The following is an 11574-nucleotide window of genomic DNA, read 5'->3' on the forward strand; positions in this document are numbered from 1 at the left end:
TCTCCTTTTGGAATAAACTGATAAGACCTGCATATTGGGAACCTTGACAAACATGTTTCTAGTCAGACTCAGTACATAGACAAAGGACCCTTGGCCCAGAAATACCCCGTATTGCTTATCTGAATAACTGCTGGTTACTTTAACACCAGCAGGTTCCCAGTAATAAGCCCTAACTCCCATTGGTTTTATGTTTGTCAAACTACAGCCTGTGGGTTTTTAGATTTAAGTCATCGTAACTGAGGTAAAACTGTGACTGATTTCTATTTGGCTTGAGTTCAGAGTCTCAGTATTTGATGATACTTGATAGTAATAATGCAAACATGAGAAAAACAACAACTGTCCAACCTGAGAGAAGCACAGCGTGGTCACAGGTCTGGTACAGTCGACAGGAGAGGTGTGTGGCCAGTGGTTGCTGGTGACACCGTCTGGTGTTTTTATTCAGCTCACAGCTGGACATGGGCAAACTGGGAGAGACCATTGGTAGAGGCTGAGGGCACCTCGCAAACTCTGCATGTTCTGTTGAAGGAAGGAGGTTAGTAAAATGTTATTTAGGTGAATTTACAAGTGATTCAACTTCTAGAGAAAGCAGGACTCGTTGATGAAACACATTTCCTGGTATAAGGTGTAATTAGATTTGGTATGTCCATATATTTAGTCAGCTGTGGGTTTAAACGGGTCACAATCGACAATTTAAAAAACGACTTCATCTCTAGATATCTGCAGCCAGAGGTAGGTTTGTGGTTTTTATCCCGAGGATTGTCTTTGTTTGCCATAACAGCATGATAACATTTTCCCAGCACTGTTTCTCACGAGGCCCAGGTTGCTGGCAGAGGCTGCAGGTGTGGGTGGTCTTGGCCTTAACATGAGAATAATAATACGATCACTGGGCCTCCAACCACAGAGAGTTCAATAGAAAGCCAGTCCCACTATAAAACCCAGGTGAGGGTTAACAACTTAACTTGAAATTTAGAAAGATTTTATTGGCACATCACATCTTAACTCGTAATGATTTCAAAGATTCTGTGCCTTCACCATGAGGTTGAAATCTTTTACCTCTGAAGGTAATACCTTGTAGCACTTGGTCACCTGACATGTAATTTGGTACTACTACTACTACAACTTATAATAATAAACCAAATAGGTAGACAGTTAATTGTCATCATATGGTCAAATTCTTAATTTCTTTGTTATTATGATTAACATTCCCATCAGCCTTAGCTCTACTACAAGTGAAAGCTTATTAGCTGCTAGCATGTTTGCATGCTCATACATTAAAGCAGGATGGTTAGCATAGAATATACTAAATCTGCTTTTAGCAGGTTTTTTGTATCCCACTTCCTACTTGTAATGAGTTAGGGGATCCCCTTTACTGAGATCTCAAGTTGTTGTCTCGCTGTCGTCTCATCGTATGGATACCAGCAAAACTCTGCTATCCTCCAATGGAAGAAGGAAAGTGTAACTTCTACCTGGCCCATCTGAACATAGTATATGAAGACCTACCGACACATCTGAGTCTCTGCGTTCGGTTACTGTCCCCGACTCCGATCACCAGTGGCAGAAAGTGGACTTCGCAGAGTCCTCCAATGGCACGGTCCAGCAGACGACTGCCGCTGCTGGTTGTGATGGTACCACCGCGCAGTGCAACGCCTCCCAGCCGACCGTGTGCATTACCGATAATCCTGTCCGGACTGGCTTGTCTACGCTTTAGCTGGTTCTGACAACGACCCTTCAGAGCCAGGGTCAAACACTCCTCACCTGAAGACAAAGACAGAGAAAGAAACTTCAGGGTCACCTGCAGGGACAAGTTTAGATTTACAACTTCCTCAGTCAGAAGTAGGAAGGCATGGGCCAACTTCTCAGAGAATAATCACTTTGGTAAAAGTGTTGTTAAGAAACGATAAGATTAAGTGTTTGGTATTTATAGGTCTTGATAACGAGGCGAGGAAAGGGCTTTGGACTGCAGGAGGAGGAGGAGGAGGAGGTAACGAAGAGTCTTCAGGGGGCCCGGGTCGCATTGGGGAGAATTGTTTTGTAGGTGCCAATTAATTAGATTTCTTTGCTAGATTATTATTTTCTTACCGCCTGCATAAGCCTCACTTCACCTGCTTAGCTTTTTCTTTATTTTTCAGTACTCATTTTCTTCATCTGTGTTCTCACCCTCTCCTTTTATCCCCCAATTTCTTCCTCACCTCCTGTCCTCAAAGGGTTAAATGAGGTCTAAAGAAAGTTTTTCTCTTAAAAGACTCTGATCCAAAACCATCCACAGGACCCAGCAGGGGGCTCAGCGCTGTATGAATAATTGACAGGTGTGTGTTCGTGTTACGCTGGGCAGAATTCACCTCAAACATCTGGGCATAACCTCCTGCACAGCGGGAGGTCAACAACTTGCACTTTCAGACAAGTCCTCTTCTGCAGGACTTGTGTGAGGACCGTCACGGAATACATCCACTGCCTGTCCCTTTGGACTTTTTCTACATGAATAAAGCACTTTGTGGAAACACTTTTTTCCCCTCTCCCTTTTGGCCTTTTTATGCACAGTGAAGCTGGTGTTTGCCATCACCAAAAGTGGAGCTTTTTAGAAACGCTGCTGTTTCATTGTCGACCAAAATACTCAGGCTTTCCTTTTGGACCATCCGAGTTTCTCCTCCTCTGTGACTCGTCAGATAAGTTTAAGATAAGATAATCCTTTATTTGGATGTTATAATGTGCAGATGTTGAAATGTGCAGATTCTATGTACATGGTGAGTTTATAATTGCAAAACTGGGATTATCTCTTCATTCAACAATGCACAATCTGACTAAGGTGACAAGACAAAGATAAAAGTAAAGCAATGGGAGAAAATATCCTAAACATTAAAAAACAAATCAACAAAGGCCTTTTTTCTACACGTTTAATCAAGCTTGCACTACAATATGGTTCTCATAACACCTGACATTAAGTTTTGTTTGTTTTTCCATTTAGTTATCAGCAGGTTTAATGAAAAAAGCCTAGCTGATTTAATGTAATTTGACAGAAGTGTGGGCCCAGGAAGGCAGATTACATTTAGTGTCAGATACAGATACTGACAAACAAGCCACTAATTGTTTCACCAAACAGATTTAGAAGTAGCCTTGCATATTTGCACATCATGGAAAACTGGACTTTCAGCCTTTGTAGAAGTTTCTACTCTGAAACTGCAATTCTATAACCTAGAAAATTCTGAAAGTTCTTCTTTAAACGGTCCGTAAAGATGAGGCGATCAACCAAAATACCCTGAACATGCACAAGTCCCCTCTCTAAGCTCAAAACTCCACTTGGTTATCACAAAAAAAGTGCAAGAATACACACGCTATCCCACACAGATGGAGATGTATCAGATGTCGCCGAGGGCAAAAAGTGCAGGAGAGGTAGCTGGGTGGACCCCCCACTGAGCTGGAAAGTGTTCTGCAGCAGACAATGAGCTATAAATGGAGCTTTCAGAGGGTGAGACCACGCACATTCAACTTTAACTTTCTCTTCTGCTTCAGTTCAGGACAGAACTTTCTACACACACTCACACACACTAAAAAGAGTCAAATAGGCCTACACACTATATACACACAGGTAGACATCTCACACAGGTGCAGGTATACTTGGTGCATGGATCCTATAGTTATCCTGATACTGTATGATTGTGATGGAATACTATTCCTTATGCTTCTGTTTTATTGCTAATAAAACTGTTTTTGCTGCTTGTATTGATGCATTTATCTTTCACGTCATTACTACAAACATTGCTGTAATAAACTCTTTAAGATTAAGCCCAAAATTGAAATCCATTTTTACGCCTTCTCAGTTAGTAACCACCAGCTTTACATAAGGTTGCATGAAGCCCAGGTCCATAAAAGCGGTATCACAGGCACCACTGGGTCAAAACAATAAGAATTAGATGTGTAGAAACTTTGAGTCAAATGTTGAATATGATCCTTGTAGGACAATTTGCCGTTAAGACACTGACTCTCTCAGCAGGGGCTCATATGAGTTGCACTAAATGTTTGAATGACAGGGCAGACTTTTAATCTAAAACATGTCTATGATCAAGAAATAATATTTGAAAAGAATCAAATTAGAAAGCATCAAAGCCTACGTTGGAGTACCGCTGTAGGCAGAAACAATCGTATCATCTGCATAATAATGAACTTAGGAATCATGAATAAACTAAACTGAGAAGGATCAGGAACAGAGCCCTGCTGCACCCCATTAGTGATTATCAAAGACATTAGCCTAATCCAACCCTGCTGTGCTGTGATTGGCTAGTAGTCAACGTCTCAAAGTTTGTTGAGCGGGTTGAGCTGTCTTTTTTTTTTTTTTTTTCGCTATTCATGCCCTTATTTTGTAGGACAGTAAGGGATGACATTAAATGTTTGGAGAACAGAGTGGGGGATGACATGCAGCAAATGTCAAGGGTCTGACTCGATCCCAGGACGGCCACAGGGGCTGTAGCCTCTGCACATGGTGTGCAAGCTCTGACCACTAGGCCAAACCAGCGGCAGTCGGTCCAACTATTCAGGACTGAACCAACCAAATTAATGAATGTTAAGATATTAAACAGCCAAAAATCTAACAAAAGAACTATTAATGTCTGTTGGCTTACCCAGGTAGATGCCGTCCATGTGGGAGCATCTCTTCTTCGTCACATTCACGTCCACATAGAAGAGGACCACCGGGTGCCCAAAGTTCTCCCCGGGACTCGGATCCAACACCAGCACTGCATCATGGGCGGTGAGGCCGGGAAAAGCCTGCTGGTACCTGTGGGCACCATCCCCTCCGTTCAGCACCTGGCTGATGCTGTAACCGCCCCGAGACTTGGAGCTCATCAACCCGCCTGAGGAGTCCGGCAGGATGGAGAGAACTTTGTCTGAACTACCTGCAAGGTTAATAAAAGGAATGTGTGTGAGCATTGTTGTAATTTCCTCATTTCTCATCATCATACAACTCTACACTGCTCCTAGCAGAATCCGGCGGACGCATAGCTGATTTCATGCATTCTGGAAGGCGTAGTTAAAAGCAAGTCTACTCAGGGCTTTAGGGTGGGCACTAAACATTTTAGGGGGTGTACAAAGCTGGGGTCCACTGATCTGCAGTGTTGATAAATGGGGCTATTTTTTATTTTATTTTTTTAAGGTTTATTTTTGGGCTTTTTATGCCATTATGTGAGAGACAGGACAGTGGATAGAGTCAGACATCATAGAGAGAGAGAGAGAGAGTGAGAGAGAGAGAGACAGGCAGGAAAGGAGCCACAGGTCGGGTTTGAACCTGGGCCTCCCGCTTAGGCCACCTCACGTCCTTATTTAAGATTTAGCTCACCATGAGGGGCGGGGCGGTTTGATGGAAACAGACACAAAACACTTTCTCATGATAACCTGGAGCTTTAAAACACCTGTCTCATTCACAATAAACTAAAGTAAAGGATAATAAGCTTTGACACCATGATGGTTATTTTTTATCTGCTATGTATTCAGAGTCGTCCCCATTGACCCCCCCCCCCCCCACTCCCCCCCCGTCGTCTGTTCTCCTGAGTCATGTCTTTATGTTTTTACCCATCGATGTTTGGATTTCATTAAAGATGGTTTCATAATAATCACCTGAACGCCAACACCATCGTGCTGAAAGTGACGCCGCTGAATCATCTGACATCTTTAATTTTATTCATCACTAAAAATCATATGACATGTTAAATGTCGGGGTCCTAAAAAGGCTTTAAATTGGACCCAATTTCAAAGCAAAATCCATGTTTTTTGGTAGATTTCTCATTAAATTTTCAAATATTCTTGACCCATCTTGTGCATCGTCCATATTATATATGAGAACAAACTGTCCATCGGTTTGATTCATCATGAAAGTATGATTAAAATAATGAGATTTATTATCGTTTGTCATCAGAAAACAAAGTTTTACATTTTAAATTGAAAGCTTGGATTAGAGATAAAATCAGAGATGTTATAGAGTATTATTCATTTATGCAAACAATAAATTCAGACTCTTTCAGACTCGTTTTTACAAAGCAGTGAAGAAGATTCAGAGCATATCCGTTAATTAGACACATGAGTAGTTTATTTTAATGGATTTTAAAAAACCTTCAAGCGGTTTTAAACTACATTTTCTTCATGCAACTCTTTCACTTCATAAACTCCCCCTAATCTCCCCCCCCCCCCCCCCCCCCCCCCCCCCCCTGAGCCCAGTGTTGTGTGACCTTTGACATCCCTACCTGCTGCGGCCCGTGGCTCCGACACGTACACAGCCACGGCGGACATCGGCAGGTGGGCCAGCCGCCTGCACTCGGCCTCAGAGAGTGAGGACATGCGGAGGCAGCGGTCCAGCTGGTCCCACTGCAGCGACTGGAGGCCAGAGCGGACCCAGCGCTCCAGCCGGCCCGGGGCCATGCCGCCTGCGGAGGCTGCGGCCGCCGTGTGGAGGACGAGGATGGAGAGAGGAACTGCGAGGAGCACCAGGAGCCTCATGTTCACACCTGGATGCCTCTGATTCTTCACTTTCTACTTTCACCTTTCCTCCTTTAATCTTCACTTTCTGTGTCTTCTGTCTCTCTTGTCTTTTCTCTTCTGGTGATTTGTTCTCTTCTCACTTTTGCTTTTCCTCTCAGTTCATCCTTTTCTCACGTTATGCCCTTTGATTGGATCTCATCTGCAACTTATTTCTGCTGAGATTTGACACTTTCTTGTCAGCTGTTTCTCACTTGTCACCTGTTTTCTGTTAATTAATTTTTGGACTCTTCACACCTGCCTGGCTAAAGCTCCTCTGACTCTTTTGGTGTGGCTTCAAACTTGTCCTGCTCCTTGGTAACTATCCTTTCTTTGACTTTTCCCCGTTCTCTTAAAAATGAATCCCTTGAATAAATCACTTTCCTTCCTATTTGGAATTGTTTCTCTTCCTGGACTCGAGTTAAAAATCAGCCAACAGCATCTTTTATCATCAATCCAACAAGAAAATCTTTGTCTTCTGTCGCTTTTTTATTTGTTCCTCCTTCCAGAAACGTATGATCTTCTTCGATTACTCAATCTTTATTTGCATCCTTATATTTCCTTCTCTTTGCGTCCGAGGTGATGCAGCACGCTCCAACATCCTCTCCTGGTTCTCACGATGAAATCCCTCTCCTTCCTTTCTTGTGTCACTTGGTCTTTCTTCTTCTCTTCCTCTGGATCTCAAACCAAACAAATATATCCCACACTTAATTTGGTTCTTCTTGTCTCTTGTTGATGGACTTTCCTCCTTCAGGTTTATTCAACCAGCTGCAGCAGCTTCAGGCTCTCGCTCTCTTTTTAGTGTGTTTGTTTTAAAAGTGAAGAAAGTCAAATGTAGTCCTGAGCAGAGGAGAGGTTCAGCTTCTTCTTCTTCTTCCACTAAAACCAGTTTGTCCTGAAGACTCTTTGCTCTCTGTGACACTTGAGACTGGAGTCATCCACAGATCCTGCAGCCCAACCCACCACTGCTCTCTCTCTCTTTCTCTCTCTCTCTCTCTAACACACACACCCTCAAACACACCTCCTTTTCCTCTCTCTCTGTCTCTCTCTCTCTGTCTCTCTCTCTCTCTGTCTCTCTCTCTCTCTGTCTCTCTCTCTCTCTCTCTGTCTGTCTGTCTCTCTCTCTCTCTCTCTCTCTCTCTCTCCCTCTCTCTCTCTGTCTGTCTGTCTCTCTCTCTCTCTCTCTCTCTCTCTCTCCCTCTCTCTCTCACTCTTCCTCTATTTGTGAGCTTTGGCATGCCAGAGGTGAAGACAGGAGGATATGAAGAGAGATGAAGTTTTATTGAGTCCATAAGAAAATAAAGAGGACTGAAGAATGTAAGAGAGAGGAGGAGGAGAGGAAATGAAAGAAGTAACGAAAGGGAAGAGATGAGGAAGGAAAAGAGGCGAGGAGAGAGGGGAAGGTAGAAAAACAGAGAGAGGGATTAAAGAGAAAGAGAGGATAGGTGAGGGAAAGAGGAGAGAGGAATAAAATACAAGAGAGGAGGAAAGGAGAAGCAAATGTTAAAAAGTGGAAAGGAAGGAAGAAAGGAAGGAAGAGTCGAAGGGGACAAGTAGAGAGGAAATAGGCAGCAGGGCAGGAAAGTAAATGAAACTGCAAAGAAACGATATAAAAGAGGGAGGAGGGGAGAGAAAGAAGGACTGAGGAGGAAGGAGAGAGGAATGGAAAAGATAAGAGGTGATTGTAGAAATGGAAGAAATGCTTCTTGTTGTAACTGTGGGGGAAAGTAAAAAGAGGGGAGGACAGAAGAAGGACAGGAAGGGGAAGAAGAGAAGGAGAGGATAAGCAAAAAGAAGAGGAAGGATGGAAAGAGGAGGTGAGGAAGGATGGAAAGAGGATGTGAGAGAGACAAGGAAACAGAGGAGAAGTCAGGGAAGTATCATAAAATATTTGAAGGTGGGGAGATATAAGGGAAGAGGGTTAATCAGAAAGACGGACAAAATGAAGAGAGTGAAAAAGGAAGGGGGACAGGAGGGGAGGAAGGGATGAGAGGAAGAGTTGGTGCAAAGGCATGTTTCTTGATGGGGGTCTTCCTTCCAGTGAGCCCTCTAGTGATCAGACTTTTGATCTACAAGCAGGTCCTGCCCCAGCAGGGAAATACACGGACCAGGTCCCCAGTTTGAGTGGATAAGAGGAAGAAGAAAAATGTGTCAAAAAGTCGCTTAAGTTTCTCAATCAAAGGCTCGTCCTGATTGAGATTTGAGTTGTGTTGTTCAGACTTTGGTGTGAAGTGAAGTTTTGCTGCGTTCCAGTGAAATGAAATATTAGATACCAAAGTAAAGGCAACCACTGATGTGAAAGTATCTCTGGGAAGAGTCGGACTAAGAGGAAAAATCAAGGAAGGTGTTGAGAGTGAAGTGCAGAGATTCTGGGGAAAGGAACCCAAACAGGTCAGTTACTGCTGAGAAACAAGAAGACACTCTGTTCAACTGGTCACACTAAAACATTATGCATGTATTATAGGAAAGCATCCTTCTGCGGACTCTTTGTGTAAGACATTGTCCAACCTGGGAGTGTTATCATTTTAATTTTAATCTTTCTTTGGTCATCATGACAACCACCATCTGATTATGAAAGCAGTTTTACAGATCCTGCATGATTCAGGCTGTATGTGACGACATCAAACGTGATTGTGTCAGTTAGTTTGTCCTGCGACGGTCAGTGATATGCCTAGTAGCGTCTAAACTGGAGGGTCGCCGGGTCAAGTCCTGGTGCGGACCAATGTCTGGAAGTTGGTCTGGTTGCTGGAGAGGTACAAGGCACTTCCCGAGTACTGCAGAGGAGTACAAAAGTGTAAATTAGGGGGAATTTTACACTAGAAAACCTTCTTGGAGAAAAACAGAGCAAACACAAACAGTTGATCATTCTCCTGAAAATAACAGGATTTCATTATTATTAATTTTTAATAATTATTTTTGATGTTTTCCACACTCCATTTCAACACAGGGCGGTAATGCACCAGTAAGCTGGTTTGCCAACCGCCATAAAACTCACAAGAAGAAGAAGAAGAACGAGATCCTGAGGCTAACCCGGAAGTGATCCGGAGCTGTCATCTTCCCCAGTAGACGATCTTCGTCCACGATGTTTCACACGGAGCATCCAGCTAGCTGCTGCTGCTGTGTGAGAAAAAGCACCGACTAACCTCTCACTGGACCCCCGGACCGACATGATGATGACATCACAGATAATGAAGTATGTATACATATATGGTTGTTAACTGATGGTAAACTTTGTCGTTGAAACGGTGTTTCAGAGACCCGGTGATAGTTTGTGTTGTGTTGCTAAGCTAACTCTAAACGGTAAACAGAAACAGAGATAACGTCAGTTTGTAGTCGGTAACTCGTTTTCAGGGCCAGAAAGATTATTAAATCACTATGTCGGTCTTTTTTTCCCGAGGTCGTGTAAATGTCTTCCATATTTAACGTGATCTTTGACAGAAGTTTGAGTTATCCAGCTAACCTGAGCTAACGGTGAAGCGGCGCGTGCTGAAGCGTTGAGCACGCACGTGAGGGAAGCTGACAGCCGACAAACACGAGATTAACAAAAATACATTTTATTTATTTAACTTTTTACAAAACACTCAAAGACACTTTACAGAGTTACATTCAGACCAAACAAAAACATTAAAGGAGCAGTCTGTAACTCTGACCCCCTAGTGTTTAAAACGGGTACTGCAGTCAGAATTCAAAACAATAGATCCTTATAGCCCGACTGGATCCTTATATCCAGTCCACATAGTGAGCCGTAGCCTACAAACTCTTTTAATACACAACAAACAGAAAATAATGTCAGATATAATAAATGACAGTTCAGTGAGTCCTAAAAAATAATACAATATCGACAAACTTTTTTTAAAACTCTTATTTTAGGGTCCATTTTAATATTAATCAATCAATAAATTTTTATTTGTATAGCGTCAACTCATGACAAGTGTTATCTCGAGACACTTTACAAAAAGCAGGTAAAAAGAGGAGGCGGGCCATCAACCAACGATCTTGAGGAGCCTAGGAGAGCTCAAGAGCTCCCAGGAAAGTAGGTGGTTAGTGACTGAGATTTACAGATAGATACATGCAGTAATATGATGTACTGTATATGCACAGAGAGAGAGAGGGAGAGAGAGAGGAGCTCAGGGTGCCAGTTCCCCCGGTAGTCTAAGCCTATAGCAGCATAACTAAGAGCTGGTCTACACCAGCACCAGCCCTAACTATAAGATTTATCACAAAGGAAAGTTTTAAGTCTATTCTTAAAAATACAGACTGTGTCTGCCTCCCGGACCCCGGCTGGAAGGCGGTTCCAGAGGAGAGGAGCCCGATAACTGAAGGCTTTACCTCCCATAGTACACTTAGAGACTGTAGGTACCACTAGTAGGTCTGATAACTGAATGCTTTACCTCCCATAGTGCATTTAGAGACTGTAGGTACCACTAGTAGGTCTGATAACTGAAGGCTTTACCTCCCATAGTACACTTAGAGACTGTAGGTACCACTAGCAGGTCTGATAACTGAAGGCTTTACCTCCCATAGTACACTTAGAGACTGTAGGTACCACTAGCAGGCCTGATAACTGAAGGCTTTACCTCCCATAGTACATTTAGAGACTGTAGGTACCACTAGCAGGCCTGATAACTGAAGGCTTTACCTCCCATAGTACACTTAGAGACTGTAGGTACCACTAGCAGGCCTGATAACTGAAGGCTTTACCTCCCATAGTACACTTAGAGACTGTAGGTACCACTAGCAGGCCTGATAACTGAAGGCTTTACCTCCCATAGTACACTTAAAGACTGTAGGTACCACTAGCAGGCCTGCACTCCGGGACCGCAACGCTCTCGAGGGACAGTACGGCACTAGTAGCTCCTTAAGGTAAGATGGTGCCTGGCCATTTAGAGCTTTGTAGGTGAGAAGAAGGATCTTGAATTCTATTCTAGACTGTATAGGGAGCCAGTGCAGAGAAGCCAATACAGGAGTAATGTGGTAGTCAGTACACAAGCTGCAGCATTCTGGACCCGTTGAAGAGTCTTTAGAGACTTACCAGAGCACCCTGACAAAAGATAATTACAATAATCCAATCTGGAG

At 43.2% G+C, this 11574-nt stretch overlaps 1 protein-coding gene across 1 annotated transcript in view; it reads right to left on the bottom strand.

Annotated features, from left to right (window-relative positions):
• Positions 1-7520, bottom strand: part of si:ch211-67e16.11 (uncharacterized) — a 13504-nt gene extending 5984 nt beyond the window's left edge. The window contains exons 1-4 of the mRNA XM_061053011.1: positions 6228-7520; positions 4614-4886; positions 1501-1755; positions 346-516 (exon numbers count right to left, since the gene is read on the bottom strand). Of these exons, the coding sequence (XP_060908994.1) occupies positions 346-516; positions 1501-1755; positions 4614-4886; positions 6228-6480 (952 nt within the window). The 5' untranslated portion in view covers positions 6481-7520. The remainder of the gene's footprint in view (positions 1-345; positions 517-1500; positions 1756-4613; positions 4887-6227) is intronic.
• Between the last annotated feature and the right edge of the window lie 4054 nt (positions 7521-11574).

Source organism: Labrus mixtus, chromosome 13 (genome assembly GCF_963584025.1).
Source record: "Labrus mixtus chromosome 13, fLabMix1.1, whole genome shotgun sequence".
Lineage (NCBI taxonomy): Eukaryota > Metazoa > Chordata > Actinopteri > Labriformes > Labridae > Labrus > Labrus mixtus.